A 25,664-nucleotide genomic window follows, 5' to 3' on the forward strand; every position below is an offset into this window, starting at 1 on the left:
GCTACCCAGGCTGAGCTGATCCCTGCGACGGCGCGACTCTCTGACGTTCCCTCCTCTAATTGGCCCAGAGCTGCGGCTGCAATTCCGAGGCCTAACTGGCCGCCCGCGCCGCCTCGGAGGTGAAGTGTACTGCGTCGATTGGCTGCGAGGCACCGGCCGCGTGTGATGTCCCGAGCAGCGATAGGCTCTCGCCTGCTGGGGGCTTCTCTCACGGGGACTCGGGACTCCCGGGAAGTGGACTAGCAGAGGAGGGGGCGAGCTAGCTGTCGCTGCGGACCGAGGAGGAGATCCCGGTGGGAGGCGGCCTCTCAGCGCCGGGTGGGCTGGTGAGCCGACGCGGCGGCGGCGGAGGCTGTGAGGAGCGCGTGGGCTAGGGACCGGCACAGAGGCCGGCACCGAGAAACCATGGCCCCGCAGAACCTGGGCACCTTCTGCCTGTTGCTGCTCTACCTCCTCGGGGCCGTGATCGCCGGGTGAGGAACAGGCAGCCGCGGGCACGGGGCCCGTGAGTCTGTCAGCCTTGGCTGGGGATGAGGGAGCATTGCCAGACTGAGGGAGTAGAGAGGGGCGTTGCTGAGGTGAGGGTGGGGGCAGAAGAATGGGTCCTGTGGGCCAGGCTCGCGGGGGGTGGAGAGGAGAGCAGTGGGTGGCACGAGTGAGGGGGCTTAGGTCCAGAGGCCCCTGGAGCTAGATTTGCCCCAAAGAGTGGGATTTGGATGCACAGCCAGACACACCGTGGGGGTGGGGTTGCTGCTGAGCTGTAGAAGAGGGCCCTACAATGTATAGCCTGCAGCCAGCCACTGAGGGGGCTGACATCAAAGTGGGCGGGTTATGATGCGAGGCTGAGTGAGGAAGTAGGAACAGACAGAGAAACCATGCTGGGACTGAAGGAAATTGGATTGAGGGAGCAAGGCAGACTCTTTGGAGAGTTCTTGTACTTTCCGGTTTCTTGAGTTAATTCAGCCTAAGCTGTCATCATGTTTCACTATCTCTCTTTGTGGTATCTTCTTGAGAAGCTTTATGATCTTAGGACGGGGAAGAGTATTTCACCAACAGGTAGTGAGCCATTCAAGACCACACATCCCCAATCCACTTATGAATTCTGTGCCTCTTAAGGAACCACCTCAAGTCTTATCTGTAGCATGAAGATAATAAGGTGCCCCCTGTATGAAGGGAGTAGGACCAACTGAACTCTTAAGGATCCTTCCAACCCTTTAGATCCATGGTATTAAAGCCTGGTGACCACAGGATACGATATGCCAGGCTCATGTTTTAGAGTGTGGGAAATCTTAGCTTCTAACAATTCGTAAGTTTCTCTAACTGGAGGAGATGCTGGTTAGCAAAATTTTAAATTTTGAAGTGCTTGTTATTTCTTCAAAGTTTTTTTCCCTGTACATATATGCTTACATTTACTGTCATTTTTTTTTCCTGTAAAGCATTTTAAATTGCTTAAAAAATTAGTTTCTTCTAGGTAATGCTCTTTTGTTTTTCTTAGTATGTTTTTGTTAGTACTTCACTTAAAACAACACATATCCTAAGATGTTTAAACAAAATGTCAGTATGAATTTGCTAATTCTGTAGCTTTAAATGCCAACCTTTTTGGGGGGGGGACGGGGAAGAAGTCTTTTGGGAACTATAATATTGATGCTGAACTATGCCAGCCATCTTCTCCCTGATTTTTCTGGGCTGTTACTTAGCCATTTTAATATTAAGCATATTCTAAGTAAGCCTCATTCTTTAAAAAGCTCTTTTGTTATTAATTTTAGTGAACCTTTTTATTTATTTAATGCTTGTCTCAAGAGATCTCTGGGGCTTTGCAGATTTTGGGGGAGAGGATAAAGTATCTAATTATTTTTCATGGAATCCCTTGGGGGGGTGATAATTTTTCAGACTTATACCTGAAATGATTAAATGACTTTCCAAAATGGGACTAAGAGCTTATGAAATAATTTGTTCAATGTTCTGTCTTGTATCTCCTAGCACCCCAGTGCATTTTATCCCCATTGCGTTTTAAAATCACCATCACTACTACATTAGCATGTCCATTGTGAACAACTTTCCCATCCCCTGTGTTGAGAAATGCATTTTCAGAATAAATTTTGATGGCTCAAGTGACTCTGGCAAAAGGAGTAGGTTTCTGTGATCATGCTTAATTATTCATTTCATTCAACGATTATTTTTTTAGTGTCTTCTATGGGCTATAGTTCCTGCTCTGAAAATTTATTATAGTCTGTTCCATCCATTGGTCCTTCTTGCAAAGATTCCTTTTATAGTTAATTTGGTTCCAGCATAGTCCCTTGCCAGGAGGTCAGCGAATCTGTACTTTATCTCCCAGCTCATGCCATAGATGTATTTGTAGCTGCTGAGACTTTAGGCTCTTGCATATGGGCTTCAGCAGCTGTCTGTCATTAAGACTTGACCAAGATAAACCAGTATAACCACTAGCAATGACTGCAAGACTGATATTTTCTCTCACTTTTAGCAAAATAACACCACACTTCATATATCCAAATGTATGTTATTCTTTCTTCAGGGTTCTTACCGGATTTTGGCTTAATCTCTATGGTAACCTCTCAAGTTAATTTCAGTCACTTCATGTTTAACATTCCAAACAAAGCTACTATTAGAACATTTATGTGATGGAATCTTTTTGAATAAAGAAAATTATCTTTTGGGTTTTATTTGACCTTTGGAAACAGCCAGAAATCATTTAAGTCACTAATAGAGGGAAGGGAAGAGGAGAATATTAATTTGATTATGTGGTTTTTGGTTGAAAATAACTTGTGGCCATAAGTAAAATAGTTTTCTTGCCTGAAGATAGTTCTAAGAGAAGTGTACCACAGATGTTTTGAATAATTCTAGCCAAGTTCAAAAAGTGCATAGCCTCTCATTATGACTATTTCAGTATATAAGACTCATCACAACTTCTGATGTGTTCTCTTTTTAGTCCTGCTTTTTTAAAAGTGTGTCACATGTATACCTTCATTTTCATACCTCTTTGCTCATATACAAACCTAAATGTAAAGGAAAAATATTTGGCTTTTAAAAATGTAATGTATAACTCTTTAATGAAGTACCCTCTCCCCCTCCCTATTCCCCAGGCGAGATTTCTATAAGATCTTAGGGGTACCTCGAAGTGCCTCTATAAAAGACATTAAAAAGGCCTACAGGAAACTAGCCCTACAGCTTCATCCTGACCGGAACCCTGATGATCCTCGAGCTCAGGAGAAATTCCAGGATCTAGGTGCTGCTTATGAGGTGAGTCAGGAAAAAGGATGAAGTATGAATAAAGCCTACAGATAGGGACGCCTGGGTGTCTAGGTCGGTTAAGCCGCTGCCTTCGGCTCAGGGCATGATCCCAGGGTCCTGGGATCGAGTCCCGCGTTGGGGTCCTTGTTCAGCAGGGAGCCTGCTTCTCTCTCTCTGCCTCTGCCTGCCACTCTGCCTGCTTGTGCTCTCTCTCTGACAAATAAATAAATAAAATCTTTTTAAAAATAAATAAATAAAAAATAAAACCTACAGATAGAGAAAAGTCAGCATAACACAGAGTAACACTCCTTTCTTTCAGGTCACTTCTTTTTAAAAAGAGACAATAGATAAAAATAAAAGTAGTGCTTACTGCTATATTGTATATTAAGGTTAGTATATGCTATTTCCTATTTTTTTTCATACTAGTTTTTGTTTGATTAAGGAGATACAGGTGAAAAAGATGAAAAAAAGAAAGAAAGAAAGATTGGTAGGTTAATGAGTAGACTGATCATCATTCAATCAGTTTGGGAGCTAGAACCAGAAATAGAAACAAAATTTAAATGAGGTTCGTAAATCCACATGCATACATGGAGCAAACGCATGACATGCAAGGCAGTTATAAGGTAAAACGTGACAGTGAATATTCTGCCTCCATGTTCGGAATCAACAGGGATTGTTGAGGACTGTGACAAACTGAAGCCTTCTTGCCCATTTTCAAGGAGACAGCTCTTACTCAAACCCAGCCAGTTTTTGCCATGTACAAATGGAAACAGTGTTGCCAGATCATGTAATTTTTTAAGAGAAGTGGAAATCCAGATTTTTATGTAATTCTTTTGATTGAAAAATGTTGGTAACTGATTCAGTTTTAAAATTTCTTTTTTGTGCAGATCAGTCAAAACAGCTACAGTTTATAATTTGCAGCCTCTAATCAGGAGATGTAGATGCTTTTATCAGCATCATCTCATTTAATCTGCACTAGGATACCATGAAATATAGCAGAGCTGGGCATATTCTTATTCCCAATTTTTATTCCATTATTAATTACACCAAGGAATATATTTTGAATGCTTAATAAGTTACTTATTATTGGAAAACTGTTGTACATAGATTCTTTCAACACTATGGTGAAAAAATTTTACAAATAAGTTCTAATAATCTTTCCTCTATTAGGAGGAAGCTATTTTTCATATGTTGCAATTCACTTTTCCTCTAGAAATAGAATAAGAGATCCGGGTGGGGGAGGGGTTTCAGCCTTATTGAGATATAATTGACAAATAAAATGATAACATGTTTAAATGATTTGATATATGTGTACATTGTGAAAGAACTCTTCCCATGTAATTAACTAACACATCCAGCACCGCACTTATTTGTTTCTTTTTATGGTGAGAACATTTAAACCGCTTTCTTAGCAGATTTCAGTTTTTACATTACAGTGTTATCACTCTAGTGCTAACACTCCCATTTTCTAAAAGGGCACAGGAAAAAATAATTTAACTCTGAAAGTTATGGAGCTAAAACTTCTGAATTCAAGTTAAATCCCTGGATAGTGAGAAGCCTGGAACAAAATCTGAAAAATATTTTAGTAGTGGGAAAAACCCCAAAGGTAAGGGATCCCAAAGCCTAGATTAAAGAATCCACTGAACTAAAACAGTGATTTAAACCGAGGAGAAACCTAAAGCTAATGGGGCCCTCCCTTTCTTCTATTGACACCTTCAGGGCTCCTATAGGACTGGAATTCCTAACCTAGGTCCCACAAATAAATTTGAGAGTGTTGGTGGACTCTCTTAAATTATACATAACATTTTGGTTCTTCTTGATAATATGGATTCCATATTTTGCACTATTTTCCCATAAATATTTCCTTTTTTTGCTAGGAACTCAATAGTCCAAAATATTTTTTAGCGAAGCTGTTGCTAAAAATTTGTCATGTTCTTTAAAGAGGCTACCATGTTGGGGCATCTGGGTGGCTTAGTTGGTTGAGCATCTGGCTCTTGATTTCAACTCAGATCATGATTTCAGGGTCATGGGATTGAGACCTGCATCAGGCTTCGTGCTGAGTGTAGAGCCTGCTTGGGATTCTCTCTCTCCCTCACCCTCTGCCTTTCACCCACTACTCTCATATTCACTCATTCTCTCTGTGTGTCTCTTAAAAAAAGCAAAATCCTTGGAGTCTACCATGTTCTTAAGTGACAACCTAAGCAGGCTATATATAAATCATTTATGAGATTGCAGTTTATTTAACTCTAAGAACCTTTCTAGTCACTAGTTCAAATTTTCTTTTTTCTTTGTATCACTCACTTCATTGCCTTTGGTCCTTAGATAAATTAGTGTTCACAAATCAAAATCCCGGTTAAGTTGAAGAGTCTTCTGTGAATACAAATCTGTCTTCTCTACTGAACTGGGATTACTGCTGGCATCTTAATTAGTTGAGACTCTGAGTTGATTGGCCAATCATCTAAGAACCTTTATTTTCTTTTGAAAATAAACTAGTTTCCAAGACCATGGAATAAAATCACTTTCCTTGGACAGAAAAAAACTGAGGAGGAAGTGAATTATAATAGATAACTTTAAGGATAGTTTGAGGGGGGGTGTGCAGTTACTCCAGATGTCTTTGCTGTCCATGAAAAGACTGACTCTAAAATAGTCTTTGGGGGTTTTGTTTTTGTGTGTGTGGCTTTTTTTTTTTTTTTTAAAGATTTTATTTATGAGGCACCTGGGTGGCTCAGTGGTTTGAAGTCTTTGCCTTCAGCTCGGGTCATGATCCCAGGGTCCTGGGATCGAGCCCTGCATCGGGCTCTCTGCTCAGTGGGGAGCCTGCTTCCTCCTCTCTCTCTGCCTGCCTCTCTGCCTACTTGTGGTCTGATTATTTATTTGTCAGAGAGAGAGCATAAGCAGGGAGAATAGCTGAGGCAGAGGGAGAAGCAGGCTCCCTGCTGAGCAAGGAGGCTGACGTGGGACCCAATCCCAGGACCCTGGCATCATGAACTGAAGACAGATGCTTAACCGACTGAGCCATCCAGATGTCTCTGTTCGGGGGTTTTGAAGTGGTATTTCTAATAGACCCAAATGTGGGGTTCATTTCTTTGTTGAGATAAACCCACAGGAGACTTGAAAGTAAAAATATTGGAAGGCCAGATTACATGATAATAAGAGTTGTATTTTTTGTTTGTTTGTTTTTTTAAGTTTGCCCATTTCTACTTCCCCGAAATAGCTAATTTTTTTAAGGATATTTACTAAAACATTCCTTTCATGTGAGCTGTCATATTACCTTTAGTCAAGTACTCTGGTCACTTCTGAACTAACCCATTGGTCTCTGCTTTTAAGAATGTTTTCTCTTGGGGTGCCTGGGTGGCTTAGTCAGTTAACTGGCTTCCTTCAGCTCAGTTCATGATTGGGATCAAGCCCCGAGTCGGGTTCCCTGATCTGCAAAGAATCTTCTTCTCCCTCTCCCTCTGCCTGCAACTCCTGCCTACTCATGCTCTCTATATCTCTGTCAAATAAATAAAATCTTAAAAAAAAAAAAAAAAAGAATGCTCTCTCTCTCTCAGGATGCCTGGGTAGCTCAGTCTGTTAAGCCGTCTGCCTCTGGCTCAGGGCACGATCCCAGGGTCCTAGGATTGAGTCCCACTTTGGGCTCCTTGCTTGGCGAGGAGTCTGCTTCTCTCTCTGCCTGCCACTCCCCCTTCTTGTGCGCACTCGTTCTCTCTCTCTCTCTGATAAATAAATAAAATCTTAAAAAAAAAAAAAAGAATATTCTCTGTCATACATTCAATTTCTTGTAACATATCAGATAAATTTAGAAAAAGAAAATTTTTGCAGTGGCTTCTTACACATCACTCAGCCCGTAGCCAAAGTGTGTCCTGTTTATATATGCCAGGCAGATCTTCTGTTTCTTTTGCTGAGTTAGCAGGCCCCATCTACTTCCAGCTTCTCTTTCCCTGAGCCAGTGCAAGTATGGGTTTGAAATAACTTTCCCCTCAATCTGCTGTCTAAATATTTCGATTCAGAATAACAAAGGAGGTATAAAATTATTTAGTTGTCAAAATTATATGTGTGGGTCGGGGCTCCTGAGTGGCTCAGTGGGTTAAAGCCTCGGCTTTCGGCTCAGGTCATGATCCCAGGGTCCTGGAATCGAGCCCCACATCGGGCTCTCTGCAGGGAGAGCCTGCTTTCCCCCACCCCGCCCCCACCTGCCTCTCTGCCTACTTGTGATCTCTTCAAATAAATAAATAAAATCTTCCAAAAAAAATTATATGTGTGGGTATACTTCAGATTTCTCTACATAGGTGGGAAGCTTTTACTTTTTTTGGCAAGTTGAAAGCAGATTTTAAAGAGTATGGAAGCTTACTTTGTTTTTATATTCTTCAGTATTATAAATGGAATCAGCCCAATCTTTTCAAGCTGTGAAATAATCCTTGAGCAGTCTTCATAGAGTAGTGGTTTCTTTGTTTGTTATTTTACTCTGTAATTCAGACTCAGAAGTTTACAAACTTAAACATATATGTGGCAGACAGCATTCTACAAAAGGATTTCTACCTAACCCCCAAATGGAAAAGGGATAATGAAATATAGTAGTATAGACCTTTCTGAAGGGCCTATCATTGGATTACCTTGACCTGTCAGTCTTCTAATGTGTGTGGAGGGGAGGCACATATATGGTGTGGACAGATTTTAAGGCTGTCCCGTTTTGCTGCTGCTATCACTAATGACAATCTGTCATAGTCCTATCCTAATCTATGGTTCAGAGATCTACTGTGTCATAGAGGTGAACAGCACAACCACAATAATCAAACTGCATGGGAAATAAACCTGTGGAATTCATCTCACCTCTTTTCTGTTGTTGCCCTCCCTTTTACCCCCACATTGCTAATCTCAGATATGATTTTTATGTGACTAGGCCAATTTTGGTAAAGATAGGAATTGAGCACTGTGAAGTTCCAAAATGAACAGTGCATCAAAGAATTTAGTCTGCTGAAGAAAATATATACTTGCCTTAATACCATATCGAATGAAAACTGCATTCCACAAAAATGATAGAGACTGTATCAGTCTAAAAATACAGCATAAATACGGATGTACCTTAATCGCATATAACCAACTTATGATCTTTTCCTCCGCTGGCTTTTGTCCCCAGGTTCTGTCAGATAGTGAAAAACGGAAACAATATGATACTTACGGTGAAGAGGGATTAAAAGATGGTCATCAGAGCTCCCATGGAGACATTTTTTCACAGTAAGTTATTTGCCTATTTGCAAAGTTAGTATCTGAGAGTGGATCACTGGATTATTATTAAAGATTTATCCTTGCTCCCTTGTTCAGAAGCTTTTGATGAAGAATAAAATTCAACTGATTCTTGACCAAGAGGTCAGTCATCCTCCTCCCTGTGGGAATGCACCCTTCTATTTTCATAAAGCTCCAAAAAAGATAGCCCCGAAAGTGCTGTCCATCCAGCTCACTGTTCAATCACATTGACCCTGACGATGCTAGGGGCCCCATATGTTGGAAACCAGTATGTGTTGTCTGTTCTCTTAGAATCTGCAAACCGTTAATGCATAAAGTTATTCTCATAAGCAGAAAGAGTGAGGGAATTCCTACCCCCATACCCAGAACTGCCTCTTTTTCATTCTGTCAACGAGAGAGGGGTATCTATGGTAATCAGCATTGGTGGAAGGAATTAGGGTAGAGGCTCTTTATCTCCTTTTGCACATCACTTTCTGGGAGTGCTAAATGGCTGGAATAATCCCCACCTTTCTCTCACTCTCTTTGAACCCCTCTTTATTGAATTTCTATATGCCCTGATGATGCCATGTAAGATCTTAATCTGGGGTTTCAGATCAAGTTATAAACAAAAAAAAAGTTTGAGCATGCATTCCTATGGGAAAAAGGTTTATTCCTTTCTTCTTAAAAAGGCTTTGTGAACCCTTTCCCGAAGAAAGTTAAGAATCACTCTTGCATACAGTAGTTTACCCCATTTAGTATTTGCGGGTAACTGTAGATTTTTCAGGACTTGTGAAGGTATGTGAGTGGTATGATTAGGAAATCCTTCTCTTCCCCAGGTTTGATTTGGTTATGTTAGCCTACTAGGAAAGTGTCCTGTTCCACTTGGCTATTAGAAGTGATACCAGAAAGAGAAAGCTCCCATCTGCAGCAACCACCTCCTCTCCCCAGACCCTGCAAATCCTCCCTGTCTGTTTTTGTTTAAGATTCAAGGAATCTATTCACCAAGATTAGTTGGTGGGTGGGAGGGAGTTACCTAGATGTCATCACTTGCTAATATCTGAGGCTTCTTAGCATCAAAAATTAATGTTAAGATTAGAACACCTGTACATTTGAAGGTCATTGTTTGTATTAATTCAAAGTGATGTTTTTGTTACTTAGAAAAATTGATTTAGGTTTTGTAGAGAACAGAGCTTCCTTTTTCTTAAGGTCCAGCATTCTACTAAGGCTGACGCTTTTTTAGCTTATTTAATTACGTACCCAAGAGTTTTATATAGAACAGTAGCTTCTTTAACTAGAGCTAGTTTCTAAATATACGAAGTGAATGCTCAAAATGTTCAAAATTCCCATTAGAGTCAGAATCATCTGAGTTTATAAATACTATGCCCTTTTTCAGTAAGTCTATTATATCCTGATATTCCTCCATATTAAAACAAATTATTATTTTCGTGATTAACCCAACTTTGAATTCATTGGCACACTGTATTTATGCACTATGCTATATGTCTGGACAATATTTATTAAAAGAAATTTTTTTGTGGCGGGGCAATATAGTTGATATTGTATAAATTAAAAATTGTGTATGTTGTATGACTTCAATGTATTAAAAATGTCCGGTTTTATACAATATGTTGGTAGGAGACAATATTGTATCCATGTGAAGAAAAGTAAATAATTGCAGATACAAGCTCTGCTTTCTTTTCCTGATGATTTTACATTTATCCACAGCTTCTTTGGAGATTTTGGTTTCATGTTTGGAGGAACCCCTCGTCAGCAAGACCGAAATATTCCAAGAGGCAGTGATATCATTGTAGATCTAGAAGTCACTTTGGAAGAAGTATATGCAGGAAATTTTGTGGAAGTAAGTTCAAACAATACAGCTATTCATACTAACTCCCAGAACTTGTTCTTTTGACCAAAAACAAGGAATTTCTGAGTACCTTCTCTGTCTTTTGGGAGTCGGGGGAGTAACTAGATGTACCGAATTGAGTTAATCATAATCTTTGGTTCATGATGCACAGCTCTTGTTTCATGAACTCATTGCCTAGCCCAAGAACTAACTACAAGAAGACCACCACTCATATCTGCCCTGTGCTACGTCCTGCTTCCATCCCTCTGCCTCCCTTCAGAGCTAGCTGCCCTCCTGAGTTTGGTCTTTATCATTCCCTTGTTACTCTTGTCTCTTTGTTGTATTACATGTGTATGAATACATGAATAATATGTCATTGTGTTTTCATTGTTTTTGACCTTGTAAAAATGGTATCACACCATACCTTCCCTCCTGGGACTGGCTTCTTTCACTGTTATGTTACCAAGGTTGGTGCCTGTTGCTGTCACTGTAATTCTGCTGAACAGAATCTTATTATGAATGTTACTGTATCAGTAAGCATGTAGGTTATTTCCAGGGTGGGTTTTTTTTTTTTTCCCCCACTTCCTCACAGTGCTGTTAAATGAACTTGTACGTACATCCAAGTACATGTGAGCAAGAATTTCTCTTGGGTGTATATATGGAAGAGTGAAATTGCTGGGGAATCTGAACTAGTGTGATGTGTACAGGATGATTCTCTATTGTTTCTCCATTGATGACTACCAGCACTTCCACCAGCAGTTCATGAGATTCTGTAGATCTTCTGCCCCTCTAAAACAGAATTATTAGATTTTTCAGTTTTTGCCCATCAAGTGGGCAGAGATGTTATGTCATTGTGGTCTTGATATGTATTTTCTTAATTCATAATTAGGATAAACATCTATGGCCATATTTGTTTTCTCTCTTGGGAAATCTGTTCATATTTTGCCCATTTTTTTTTGCCTTTTTCTTATTGATTTCTAAGAATAGTTTATTCTTACTATTAACCTTTGTTGGCTAGAGGTAGCCAGTTTGTAACTTGTGTTTCCATTATATTGAAGATTTATTTAAAATGAACAGAAGTAGTTAATTTTAATGTGGCCAAATTTATCAGTCTTTACTTTTATGATTAGTTTTTGTATCTTGTTTAAGAAATTCTTTCTGGGGGTTGCCTGGGTGGCTTAGTTGATTAAGTGACTGCATTTGGTTTGGGTCATGATCCTGGAGTCCTGGGATCAAGTCCCAAATCAGGCTTCCTGCTTGGCACGGAGCCTGCTTCTCCCTCTGGCCCTCCCCGCTCACATGCTCTCTCTCTCTCACACCCTCTCATTCTCTCTCTCTCAAATTAATAAATAAAATCTTAAAAAAAAAAAAGAAAGAAAGAAAGAAAGAAATTCTTTTCTGCCCTAAAATCAGAAAACAGGTCACTTATATTTTCTACTTAAACTTTGGGATCTTTTCATTTGAGGTTATTCATCTCTTTTTAGTTCTGGAAAATTTATTTGTTATTTTTTCAAATACATAATCCTCTTTGTTGGCATTTCTCCTTCTATCTGCTCTTAACTTTCTTTTAAATATAAAAACAAACAAACAAAAAACCCATTCTAGTTCTTTAGCCTTCTCTGTTTCCTTCTAGGAGAGTGCCTTATTTTGGACTTCTGCCTCACTATAGTCTTCAACTATGTCTATCCTAATAATATCCCCTTTGCTGCTTTTTTATTTCAACTTCTATCTGCTCTTAACTTTCTTTTAAATATAAAAACAAACAAACAAAAAACCCATTCTAGTTCTTTAGCCTTCTCTGTTTCCTTCTAGGAGAGTGCCTTATTTTGGACTTCTGCCTCCCTATAGTCTTCAACTATGTCTATCCTAATAATATCCCCTTTGCTGCTTTTTTATTTCAATTCACGTTTTTATACATAACAACTATACTGGATCCTTACATTATCGCTAAGGTCTTTCCTTATCTCCTTAAATATTACCATGCTTATTTTAAATTCTTGGCCTGTCTTCTCTGATACATTTGCTTAAAATATATGTTTTATCCAGTTTGTTGTCTTTTCTGCAGGTGGGGGCTATATAGTTGGACTCCTCAAGTGTCCAGAATTTTTTTTTGGCCTTTGAGCTTGCATTTCCCCCATGGGTGTCAGCAAGTCTCTTTCCCTGGTAGAGCATCTTGGGGCAAACCTTTTCGTAGTGGTTTTAACTGTGTTTTATTTGTCTATGTTCTTGAAGGTTTTTTGGGGTTTTTTGGTTTTGTTTGGTGTCTGGGGTCTGTTGTTTTGGAAGAGGGGGCCAAGCAGTGCTTGTCCCAAGGCAGTTCAAGAGAAAGGTGAGAGCAGAACTTCAACTACTTTTCTCTAGCATCTCCGCAGTGGCCCCCACTAGCTGCTGCCCCAAGCTGTAGCCACTACACTGTACACATGCTAGTTCCAAACAGCCTTCCATCTCTGGAATTTTCCAACCAATTGTGTGTTATAATTGTTTCCTGAAATCCATGTTTCCTTTTAGTTTTTAGAGGATTTTGGAGGAGATAGCCAGTAGCCCATGCTTACATACCAGCTTGACAGGAAGCATTCTCATTAGTTGTGCTTTTGCTCCAAGTAGTTGAAAGAAGACTGGATAGTTGCAGAGGGTGCATGGGCTTCCAATACAGTGCTTCGGTCTGAGTATTCGGGACATCTCTCCTTCAAAAGCAAGATAGGTTGTTGAGGTAGGAGAAGGTGGTGAGCCTAATGAACTCCCTTGTTCCCTCCAGACATGTTGTCTGCAGTCATTACTAATACCCTGTGTATATCACTCTTCAGTTAGCACAAAAATCCAGTTGTTGTAAAGGATGTCTGCCTTGCCATTTAAATGATCCATGGAAAGTTCTTTTTCAAGGAAGAATGACCTTGAAGAAAGCATGGTAATTAAAAGCACAGACTTCAGAGCTAGACTGCCTAATTTCAAATACTGGTTCTGCCATATATTAGTTACGTGACCTTGGTCATGTTCCTGAACCTTTCTGTGCCTTCATTACTTCCCTTATAAAACGGAGACTGTATCACTATCTACTTCATGAAGTTGATGCAAGGATCAAGCAAGTTCATGTATGTAAAAGTGCATTGTTTGTTTGGCACAGAGTAAGTGTCATAGAGTGTCTGCTCTAATTACTGTTGTCATTTATTCCATTGACCTAGGCTTTCATGTATTTGTGGGCTGGAAGGGGCTTTCCTCCTGAGCGTCTGTGTCATCCTGCTGTGTGAACATGTCCCTGATGATTAGGCGTCTGACTGATGAAACAGGCAAAACCCAGAATCCAGTTCTTCATGTGTCTGGGTTCCCACGTACCTTGAGGGAGCAGGGTGTCTGGTTGCAGGTGGCGACAAAGAGATGATCATTGTGTCCCTCACATGTTCAGTATCTGATGTGAGATAGTAGTGGGCAACCGTCCTAAACTGAGTTGCCTGAAACAAGCAAGTGTTTTCATTAGATTTATCATAGCTAATGGTATGGTGGCAGCCAATACCAGCTTTTCAAGGCCATGGTTGTTCTCCAGGGCCTGTGCTTTGCACGGCTCAGATTTCTTAAAAGATAGCAATTCTGTGAACAGCTTCAACTCTGTGGTGTTTAGTTGTGCCTTAGAAATGCCGATATCATCCACCTCATTTTTCAGTTCTCTTCTTTTTTAATCCCCTCTCTCTCCTCCAGCTTCAGACGTGGAGTCGTTTAAGTATCCGTTTGCTTCATTCCTGCATGGCATGGGGGCTGATTTGTAACTCCATAAAGGCTTCTCTCAGCATTAGGTCTCCCTGGGCGATAGCTTGCCAGAGAAGGGAACATTCCAGTGCCAGCACCTGTTCAGCCCTGATCAGCTGAGGAAACCAGAGGCTCTTTTATAGGGAGAGAAGCTGATGTTGTTTATGTACTTCTTAGGTAGTTCGAAACAAACCTGTGGCAAGGCAGGCTCCGGGCAAACGAAAATGCAATTGCCGGCAAGAGATGCGGACTACCCAGCTGGGCCCAGGGCGTTTCCAGATGACCCAGGAGGTGGTCTGTGATGAGTGCCCTAACGTCAAGTAAGTAAGCACGTCAAGTAAGGTCAAGTGAGCACCTTCTCTGTTCCACTGAGACACTCATCCTCTCACTTGTTTCATAAAATGCTCGTGGTCCATACCGAGATTTTTCCCCCTATCTCCACGGCACCCTCCTTTCTCTCTCTTTTTCACATTGCACCAGAGGATAGAGCAAAGATATGTCTTGCTCTATCTTATAAAAAGATATATCTTTTTATTTTTCCCAAAAGTATGTCTCCTATATCTCCTTCTGTATTTCTGAACTAATAAGCTGTGCCCTTTATCGCTGAATATACTTAGCAAATGTTAATGTTACATTTTTCCTACTTGGAATAGTAGAGCAGTCAAATATATCCAGCTAACACCGCAGATGAGAGAAGTACTATTTGCTGATTATGCCATAAACATAACTATTTAATTGACTGTATATTATATATATATATATATATATATATGTATATATATATATCAAAACTAGATCAGTTCTTTATGGGATCAGGAAAAATATCAGATAGGATAAACTTTGCTTCTGATTCCTGTCCTTCCACATGGAAATTTATGTAAGAGTGAGTAGTTTTCTTTATTATTGATCACTCAGCTTAAAGTAATCAGTCTACTGCAGGCTTCTTTGGAGGCAACAGCCACAAGATTGTATAATAAATAGTAGTTTTGCCCTGGCTTTTGGCATGTAGGAGATGTAAATAGATCTCAGATGGTTGTGTCAACTAGAGGGATGGAATAGTCTTTCAAGAAACAACTCTGATAGAACAGAAAAAATTAATTATGTGTATGTGGAGTTTGGTTTGTATTTTCATTTTTTTCTTTTTAAATTCTATTTCAGACTAGTGAATGAAGAACGAACACTGGAGGTAGAAATAGAACCTGGGGTGAGAGATGGCATGGAGTACCCCTTTATCGGAGAAGGTGAAATGCTGATATTGATGTTTTACTGTCATAATTCTGTGTTCTCTGTGTGCTTGTGAATACCAGCCACCCCCACCTCACATCATATCCTAATGGCCACATAGTAAATGCATGTATCATTTCCAACACTCTCCAGTCAGTTTTAGGGCGCAGAAAGCCTTCCGTGGCCTTCCTGGATGTTCACCTTAAACCATAGCACTACAGATTATCTTTAGAATACCATGGCCAAAAGCTAACTACCTAGTAGCTTTTTATCTAGTAGTCTAAGTTATTTCAAAATTTAGGGTGTTCAGACCCTAATGAATTAATTTTAACTCAGCAGCGAAAGAAGATACGTAGCTCTGGTTGGCATTAATCAAAGGCTCTCAGAACTCCCCTTTGAGGTTTCTGAAAGAAAAGAAGCTTTAAGACTTTAGGTTCAAGAAATCAATGAATCTTTCTTTGTTTAGGAAACAGGTCAAGTTATTTATTGCTGTGCCTGAGATACAGGTGATCTTCACTAATAATCTGAAAGTTGATATAACCAGTTAGAGACACTGCTTTCACAGATAGACTCGATAGACCATACCTAAGGTAGTGGCTTTAAAAAATTCTCCTAAACTGCAGATAGATTTGCAGCATGCGTAATGTGCGACTTAAATGTGCCATCATCTCTTCGAACTAGGTGAGCCTCACGTGGATGGAGAGCCAGGGGACCTGCGGTTCCGAATCAAAGTTGTCAAGTAAGTGATCAGATTTTGGAGACCGTCTCTTTAGCCCCTGCTTTTCAGATGAGTTGGATTAGGATAGAGACAAATGGATAGCCACCAGGACACTGTTAGAGTTTACTCTCTGTCCATGCCCTTCATACCCTAAATGATCGTTTGTAACTCTACAATACTGAAAATTTGCGGTTGTGGCTGAGGATTGAGCTGTTAACATATTTACTCAGGACCTACAAAACCAAAAGATGTTGGAACGAAAAACTGATGAGACAAGTAAGGAGTTGTAAAAGAGAGGCAAACACAAATGCGTCTCAAGGAGACCTGAGATTTCGACCGAGGAAGCATGGCACCATACAAGGATGGAAGACTTGAGATAGAAAGGACCTTCTATTACATAATCTGCAGCTTCTCTTTAGCATGAAGTGCTGCTTATATAAGAATTTTGCCCGGGGCTCAAGCTTTCCGGTTTTTTATTTCTCTCCTGTTACCACCTTGAGAAGCAGTGGTACCTCTGCTTCTGAGGACTCAGTAAAACAAGTTTCCCACGTAAATATGGAGAAATGGGCCCTCACTGCCTCAGACTTTCCCCAGCTTCCTTACCTACTTTATCTTTCTCATATTTTCCCAGAGAAACTTGAACATGTGATCTGCGTCTCTAGAGCTGACCTGGCCTTGAGCCCAGCTCTGGAGACCTTCCCAAACCCGTTCCTGATGCCCATTGCCCAGTCCTCACTGCCAGAACTTGTCTTTCTCTTTTCTGTAATCTAATTACTCCTACTTTTACTGTAGGAGTAATTTTACTTTTACTTTTTAGTAATTTTACTTTTTTTACTTTTACTTTTTTAGTAATTACTTTTACCTCTGCCTTCTACTGATTTATAAAGCTCCTTAAGCTTAGGATTTATAAATCTTATAGAACTTTGTAGTTTCAATTAATACTATACACAAAGGAATATCTAATAAATGTTTATTGTTTGAAAGAGGGGTATTCATCCTTTCCACAAGATTTTTCTAAAATATTTTTGAATGCTTTCCAAAGAAAGATGGAAAATTTTGATTTTTACCTTGTTCTGTTTTTAGACACCCAATATTCGAAAGGAGAGGAGATGATTTATACACAAATGTGACAATCTCACTAGTGGAGTCTCTGGTGGGCTTTGATATGGATATTACTCATTTGGATGGCCACAAGGTAAACACACCAATTTTCCTGCTTCCTGTCCTTTTAAAACCTTCATGTGGGTGGTTTGGGGATTACGTGTTTGATTTCTCTTTTTATTTTGAAAACGTATTTCTTTGGCTTGCAGTGTCCTAGTGATGTTTCCCTTGTCCCCTCATCTTTGATGCTGTGCTGAACTGTGACAGGAGCTCTGGACACCAGGGCTCACTAGAAGCCGTGTGTTCTATTTCAAGAGTCCTAGTCTGGTCCCATTTCCTTTTGCTTGCTTGCTTGCTTTCTTTCTTTCTTTCTTTTTTAAAGATTTTATTTATTTATTTAACAGGCAGAGATCACAAGTAGGCAGAGAGGTAGGCAGAGTGAGAAGGGGGAAGCAGGCTCCCTGCTGAGCAGAGAGGCGATGTGGGACTTGATCCCAGGACCCTGGGATTATGGCCTGAGCAGAAGGCAGAGGCTTTAATCCACTGAGCCACCCAGGCGCCCCATCTTCTTTTTTTTTTTTTTAAATAAAGATTGTATTTATTTATTTGAGAGAGAGAGAGGCATAGATTGCGAGAGAGAGCATGAGTGGGGAGGAAAGAGAGAAGCAGACCTCCCGCTGAGCAGGGAGTCTGATGTGGGGCCCGATCCCAGGACCCCGAGATCATGACCTGAGTTGAAAGCAGACGCTCGACAAACTGAGCCACTCAGGTGCCCCCTACCCATTTGCTTTCTAGGTACATATTTCCCGGGATAAGATCACCAGACCAGGAGCCAAGCTATGGAAGAAAGGAGAAGGGCTCCCCAACTTTGACAACAACAACATCAAGGGCTCTTTGATAATCACTTTTGATGTGGATTTTCCAAAAGAACAGTTAACAGAGGAAGCAAGAGAAGGTGAGCAGTCTAATGAGAGAGAGAACATGTGTGCGCATGTGTGTATGTCTGTGGCATGTGACTATGAGAACAGTGGTTAAAGAGGATCGGTAAAAAAACCAAAACCCTCAAGGGACATCAGACAGCAAACACAGGACCAGAAAATGAACTTGACTTCCTGTAAAGGAGATATTCAGAATTCTTCTGTCACTATTTTACAAAGAGCTGTATGAGTTGGGCTTTGAAACTGAGGACATGTGAATGTGAATGCATGTGAATTGGAATCATATAAAACAAATTAGCTGGACCAAACCATAAAGGGAAGTATCAGGTAGACATTAGCAGGGCTAGAGGCTCAGAGGTGTGGCGTCAGCAAGGGCTGCTTGAGGCAAGGGGCCTGCTGGTGCATCCTAATTAGGAAGAGGAAGGAGAATGGTGAAAGAGATCAAAACTGAAAAGAGGACAAGGAAGAAGGAACGGAAGATCACTGAAGAGCTTTACTTCCTTTTTGATGGCCTCTTCTCATTTCTCATTGGATAGGGTTTTGTGGGATATGTGTATGGTCTGTGTGCCTGAGAGACAGAAAGAGACAAGGGGCAGTCTTGGACATACCTGTGCCTGTGGGGGGTTTAGGGGATCCACATGCAATAGACTTGAACATGAGTAGTTATTTGTTTAATTCGGATCCACAGCTGTCATACAGCTTTTTGTGAGCCTTCCCATGAAACCTGCTCTTTAAACTCTACAGAAATCACCTTTTATTGATGGAACCACTTGTTCCCTCTTTTTTCAGGTATCAAACAGCTACTGAACCAAGGATCAGTGCAGAAGGTATACAATGGACTGCAAGGGTATTAAGAGTGAATAAAATTGGACTTTGTTTAAAATAAGTGAATCAGCGATATTTATTATCTACAGGGTTTTTTTTGTGTGTGTGTTTTTGTTCTTATTTTTAATATGCAAGTTTGGCTTAATTTTTTTTCTCTAATGATCGTCATGAGATGAATAAGAGGGCTTAAGAATTTGCCCATTTGTGTTCAGAAAAGGCTGGCCAGCAAAAGGTTTAATAATACCTCTCCCTTTGGGGATTTAATGTCTGGTGCTGCTGCCTGAGTTTCAAGAATTAATGCCGCAAGAGGACTCCAAGAGCAAAAGAAACACAATATAAAGGGTTGGGGTTAATTGTTAGCTATTTCATTCAAAATGACAACTGGAGAAGTCTGTTTTTAAATACATTTTGTTGCTCTTTTCTTCTTGACTCGTTTCTTGTTGGTTTAGCTACCTTGTTGTCCTTCCATCTCCCATCTGGTCACTTTCCCTTGATCTGCCCAGCGTCCCCCTGGCTTCCTGTGGCTAGTTGGGTTGTCCTCCCATCAGGCAAGATGGACACACAAGTCTGCAAAAGGGTGGTAATGGTCCAATCCCCATGCCCAAGTAAGCACAGAGGATATCTTCTAGAAAGGAATTTGAAGGAACTGAGTTGATTAGAGATTGGGATACCGAGTCAAGATTACACAAAGATCTAACTGTCCCTGAGAAAGTACATTTCCTCTTATTTAATCTGGGAATAATCTAACACAGATACTTTACTGTTCAGAAAGCACTTTTCATATATACAATCTCAGTTGACCTCATGATTAAAAAGCCTTTGATTTGTGTTAGGAACTAGCGGTACCACCGGTTCTAGAAAATGAATGTGGGGTAGACCTGCAGAATCCTTTTGGCTCCCTGAGTGGCCCCTGATTCAGAAGGCATGTGACTGGAGTCTATCTGACTTTTGAACCTCCTTCACTCTTCTACAGGCCCATCACGCTATTCCTCGTATAATTTCGGGCTTCTCACCTTAGCTAGTGAGCGGTGCAATAGTATTGAAATTGTTCAATACTGGGTGTGTGCAGCTGCCTTCCTGCCATCTGTGGAGTTCCAGCAGCATTCCCATCTCCGTCTGTTCAGGTAGCCAATGCTACTATTTGCCGGTTTATTGCATTTTGCCCTGATTTACAAAAATGAGGGGAATGGGGGAAAAAAGAAAATTTCATCAATTTAGAACAGTTAAGAGGAAAAGCAGCGGCACACTTTTAACCTAGTTAGATACTATTTGGATGTGAGTACAACTACGAAGGAAAGAACAAAATTAAAAGGCTTATTTGAAATGCTGGAAATCTATTTTGTACATACATATTTAGTGGACTTGTATATTTGATGTTCACTATGTACTGAGTTACCTACTTGAACATTTCTTAGAAATAATTTCCTGTCCATTTCATAGCCCAAGAGAACTGTTGATCATTACCTGCCCTTGCTTGTCCCTCTCTAAGACTTATCCAAGAGTCAGTCACATCCTAAGAGCTAGTGTTACTAGTCTTGGCTAGAACAATCCGATAGAAATAGTGTTTTTGCTATAATAATAATGTTAAGGGGGCTTTGTCACTCCAGTTAATCTATGTTCCAGATAGCCATGATTTGAGAAGTTAAAAAAATACTCTTTTATCATTTGACGCTTCAGTTCACTTTAAGCTTTATCTGAAGCACACAGTAGCATGGAAAGATTTGTATCAAAATTCCATAGATTCTTCTCATTATAAACCATTGGGGCAGAATAGTGGTGGTGGGAAATGATGGGAAGATCTTAAAACCAGGATCCAGAGCCCAAGCTTTTTGCACTATGGCACACCTGTTTTCCCAGAACTTCGTGCCATCCACAATTGGAGTGCTGGTCCTTGGGACAGCTAGCTCCCTACCAAGTAGACTAAAGATAAACATCTATCTGGGAACATTGCAGAGAGGGTTCTTGGGCATGGGAGATTGTAGCCATCATATGTATGTTCTTTTCAACCAGAAGCTTCTACGTATTACAGAGTTGTCAAGTGAGGAACTGTGAAAAGTTGCCCTCTTTCTGAGTAAAATATATTTATTGAGGCCAGGTTCTGTTCCAGTACTTTATATGGATGAACTCATTTATATGGAAGAGAAGCTGTTACCCTCAGTGTGAGGCTGAGGAAATTGCTTCATGTCACAGCCTACAGGTGGTGGGACCAGCATTTGAACCCAAGCAGTCTGCTCTAGTATGCAGAGAATTTGATGAAAGGGGATACAAACCCAAACTGTCACAGAATACCACACTGAGTTTTTCATTTCTTCGGTGGCCTTTGAAGCACAAACCTTCGGGTGATTCTGAGGTTTCAAGCTTTTCGCTGTGGCTCACTTTCAAGAGGAACTGGCCAAGCTGAGAAGTAGCTATGGGCTAGTAGCCATGGGTATGTTGTCCCTGGAATTTTGGGGGCAGTATATGAATCCAGAATGACCATGGAATTTCAGATGATCTGGCCAAACTCTGGGTAATTCCTAGAGTACACAGATATCCTTTCTTTAACTCTCACTATAGAACCTGAGAGCCTCCTAAGTGATCTGGACACAGGTCCAGGAAGAAGACACCCTGACTGATATGCCTCACCGTAACCCAGAAAGCAGTCTGTGAATCTGCAGGGTTCTCAGCAGTTAGCTCAAATAAGACCGTGCCTAGCCCCACATCTGAGGTTCTTTTTTTTTTTTTTTAAAGATTTTATTTATTAATTTGAGACAGATAGAAAACACAAGCAGGTGGAGTGGCAGAAGGAGAGGGAGAAACAGACACCCCACTGATCTGGGAACCTGAGGTGGGGCTCAATCCCAAGACCCCAGGATCATGACCTGAGCTGAAGGCAGATGCTTAACTGAACGAGACACCCAGATGCCCCCAAGTCTGCAGTTCTGAGTCCATGTGTTAAGCGTGTGGTGAGACTGTCTGGATGCAAATCCTGGCTCTGCCAATTAACAGCTCTGTGACCCTGAATAAATATCTTAACCTCTCTGAGCTTCCATCTCCTCCCCTATCTCATATTCTGACCATTAAACAACATGATGTACTTGAAACCTACCACAGTACCTGATGTATAGCAAGCACTCTCTATTTTTTTTTTTGAGAGAGAGAGGGGGTAAGCAAGGGGGAGGGGGAGGGAGAGAGAGAATTTTAAGCAGGCTCCATGATCAGATTGGAGCCCAATGCGGGGCTTGATCTCGAGACCCTGAGATCATGACCTCAGCTGAAATCTATCACTTAACTGACTGAGCCACCCAGAGGCCCCACAAATACTCTTTAAACATTAGTCATTGCTATGGACTGAGTGTGCCCCCCTCCAAAACTTCATTGGTTGAAGAGCTAATCCCTAGTATGATGGTATCAGAGGTGTATTTAGAGGACCCCAGAGAGGTCCTCAGAGATCTCATGAATGGGATCAGTGTCCAGATAAGAAGAGGACTGAGAGAGAGAGATGATCCGTCCACCATGTGAGGACACAATGGGAAGACTGCCATCTTCGAATCAGGAACCGAGCCCTCACCAGCCACGGGACCTCCAGCACCTTGATCTTGGTCTTCCCAACCTCTAAAACTGTGAGAAATAAATGTTCGTTGTTTAAAGTGTCAGTCATGGTAATTTGTTGTAACAGCTTGAGGTAAGAGTTATTATTGCTATTCTATAATAAATGTGACTCAACTATTTTTGAAGCGATTTGCATTTCTGGTAAAGCATCGTCTTTTTGAAACACTAACAGGTTGTCTATCCCCACTGTCAAACACTATAAAACACACCTTGACCTGCACGTTTGTGGATTTCTGACTTTGTGACAACCCCCCACCAGACACACACATACACACACACACTTGCTTGGGAAAACAGGTGCATCTGCTGAAGAGTTTCTGCAGAGAACCAATGGAAACTGGCACTACATTCTCAGTCCACTCCAGGCACAGAAAGAGGAATGTACTAGGAGAGACATAGGCTAAGTAGTGAAAGGTGGAAAAAGGAAGGAACCACAGAGCCTTACAAGAAATAAAAGCAGCTGTCTCCAGAGCCCACCTGCAACATGTACACATCAGGAGGCCTCAGATTTTATGGGCCTTTGCTCCCGCAGCTGTGACAGGAAGACTCACAGTGCATGGTGTGACTCCCATCAGCATGCGGTGTGGGGGGTGCTGGTGGGACCAACTCCTCCCTATTTGCCTGGGACTTGTTTCAGGTTTGGGAACCATAAGTCCCCCATCCCAGAGACCCCTTAGTCGCAGGCAAACCAGGAGGGTCTGTCACTGAAGGGGCAACTTGCCCAGAAACCCATGGAGTTCATGTCATTTATGTCGTGGGCCTGCAGAGAGGGACAGCCGAGGGACGGGAGGGGTTAGAGCCTGGCTGAGTCCTGAGAATGCTCGCTGGAGGAGGATGCCATGAGACACGTACATGGAGGCCCAGAGAAACAGGGCCCAGGGCAGCTAATACAGGGTAAGTGTGCCCAGGCAGGCCAGTGCCCAAGTGCCACTCCCAGGCCTGTTCAAAGATTGACATGCCTTGAAAACAACATTCCACTTTGGATTATTATACAGGGGACAGGGAGAACGTGACTTTCTTTGGAAAAAGCTATACATTCACCTGGTTTAGTACGTTGAAGAAAAAGGAATTATTGCATATACTGACTGTATGATTAAATTGTGAACTTCATTGTCTTTCATTTCCTAGTTTTCCGTTTATTTTAGTGAAAAAATTTATCCATTTATGCCAGGAATATAGACCTCTTACATGGTGCTAAGCTTAAAGTTCTCTGAAAACATCTTTGAAATTATTTTTCCTGATTGTATATTGGTGCAGTTCTCCCACTTTGACTTGTTCTATTCTCTTGTTTGTCTGTTCTTTGTTGCGTATGGTTATTTGTTTTTTGAGTCTTGAGCCAGGCATCTGCTTAAGGCACGCATTAAGGGTTATAATTTTACATAATAAAATACATTAGCCGTTTCTGTGAACAGTGGTATCGTGCAAGCACCTGCCGGCTAGCTGGTCCCAGAGACCCCCTGACAGCCCGAGCTTGGGGACAGAGGTTACAAAAACCCTCCCGAGGGGAAAGCCCAGCACCCGCAAGGTCTCCTTATTTCCACTGGAGGGCGCTGTCTACCGTGGAGGGGTTGGGGCCGTGGTACAGCGAAGGACTACGGAGCCCCGCCCCGAATTTTGGACAGACTGGCTGCCAGGTTTCCCCTGAGTTCTCTGGTCGTTTTAGCTCACTCATCCCGCCCCGGATGACCCAGGCAGGGGCTCTGTGTGCTCTCATCAAGCCTGAGACAAACCCAGTGGTGTCTGGTGGAGAGAAGGAGTGAGCAAAATTACATCTAAGGTAGAGAGAGCTGGACTGTGGAATAGAGCACAGATTTCATTTGGTATAAAACCAAGGAGGACCAATTGCAGACTGTGTCCAAAGGAAACAGGAGAGGAAAACAGTACTGATTCATTACAGTTATTAAGCAGCTGCTATATGCATGACGACCTTTGGAGGCCTGGAGGCGCAGGGATGGCTCGGGCCCGCCCCTGGAGGAGAAGCCCGGCCAGTCCAGTATGGGGGTGCAGGCTCGTTCCCTCCGCAACCTGCCCACTGACCCCTCAGCTCAGATGCCCTGCCAACACAGAGCTTGGGACGAGCGTTGTGTGCCAGTCCACGAGGCCATGGGCACACAAGGAGGCACCTTGGGCCATCCTTAGGCCAGTGTTTGCTGAAGAAGGTTCTGGTTCTGGGAAGGACCGTTCCTAATGACATGCTGAGTCTGCTCCTGGACCATGGCCTTGGTCACCTACTCTCTCCTTCACACGCCTTCTTTGAAAATGGTATCGCGTGCCTCTCCTTTGCGTGGCTCAGAGCTAGACCCTGCCACTGCCTGTCAGGGCACAAAAACTCCTCCATGGGTGGTTAAGGCTGTTTTCAGCACCCCAGTGGGGAACCGGGTCCCAGGGTGTTGGAGACACCGTCAGTGGGGCAGAGTGGAGGTGGGATGGAGGCTCTCGGGGCACGGCAGTGTTACATTGCTACTCAGCTGTGGGGTTCAGGGTGCCCTGACTGGGAGGACAGGGAAGGCAGCTGAGTGTCCGATGTGACACTCACATCGCATTTAATGTGCTACAGAGGAAAGAGCAGTCAGGCATAGGAAAGGGAGGGGAGTGCTGATGGAGTTCAGGGCTATGCCCCCCACGGGCGCAAGCCCACCGTCTCAGGTTCTCCAGCCAGTAAACTCCCTGACTCCTGTCTTCGCACTCATGGACAGAAGACATATGAATAACAAACTGACTTTCGACCTACATTTTATTACATCAGAAAGTAAATCAACCTTGAACTGTTAGTCTTGGATTTTATACAAAGAGATAATGCTGCCACCCCCTCTCTGTTGGTTTAAACTGTCCTGAGTAACCATTTCCTATTCCTTTTCCAATGTGATACTCCCACATGTCTTTCGTTAAATGTCCTATTTTCTGTTCGCTTCTCAAAACATACTGTTAGTGATTTGGAGTGAGTAGACATTGTTTTCTAACAGTGATCCAATGACACAGGCTGTGTGACAGCAATGCTCTTCTGCAGGGCACCTCTGACTGTCCCCAGGCTCCTCTGCACGCCACCTCCTACCCCACCGCCCCATACCTCCGCCTGTCCCCAGGCCCTGCTGGCCCCTGGTCTGGGCGCCCTGACTGCTAGGCACCGCCCTCTTCTGCCTGAGCTCTGTTCCTGGAGCATCCAGGACCCCCAGTGAGTTCTGGGCAGACAGTGCAGGGAGCTCTCTTTGCT

General features: G+C 42.0%; 1 protein-coding gene and 1 long non-coding RNA gene across 2 annotated transcripts in view; one reads left to right on the forward strand and one right to left on the reverse strand.

Moving 5' to 3' along the window:
• Positions 1-77: 77 nt before the first annotated feature.
• DNAJB11 (DnaJ heat shock protein family (Hsp40) member B11) lies at positions 78-18,920 on the forward strand. The gene is made up of 10 exons (XM_082693952.1): positions 78-473; positions 3,102-3,258; positions 8,387-8,484; positions 10,198-10,330; positions 14,234-14,376; positions 15,215-15,297; positions 15,962-16,019; positions 17,082-17,193; positions 17,895-18,054; positions 18,827-18,920. Exons 1-10 carry the CDS (start codon positions 406-408, stop codon positions 18,889-18,891), a joined length of 1,077 nt encoding a protein of 358 aa, XP_082550078.1. The 5' UTR covers positions 78-405; the 3' UTR covers positions 18,892-18,920.
• Positions 18,825-25,664, reverse strand: part of LOC309845698 — an 11,634-nt gene continuing 4,794 nt past the window's right edge. The window contains exon 2 of the long non-coding RNA XR_014301434.1: positions 18,825-20,026. This is a non-coding gene — a long non-coding RNA (uncharacterized lncRNA). The remainder of the gene's footprint in view (positions 20,027-25,664) is intronic.

This window comes from Mustela nivalis, assembly GCF_964662115.1.
Source record: "Mustela nivalis genome assembly, chromosome: 1".
In the NCBI taxonomy this organism is placed as follows: Eukaryota; Metazoa; Chordata; class Mammalia; order Carnivora; family Mustelidae; genus Mustela; species Mustela nivalis.

Bases quoted from the DNA above. Each gene is read 5' to 3' on its own strand.
- DNAJB11 (XM_082693952.1), top strand. From the start codon at position 406: ATGGCCCCGCAGAACCTGGGCACCTTCTGCCTGTTGCTGCTCTACCTC. The intron at 474-3,101 runs GTGAGGAACAGG...CCTATTCCCCAG, and splicing joins CTCGGGGCCGTGATCGCCGG to GCGAGATTTCTATAAGATCT. The intron at 16,020-17,081 runs GTAAGTGATCAG...TTCTGTTTTTAG, and splicing joins TTCCGAATCAAAGTTGTCAA to ACACCCAATATTCGAAAGGA.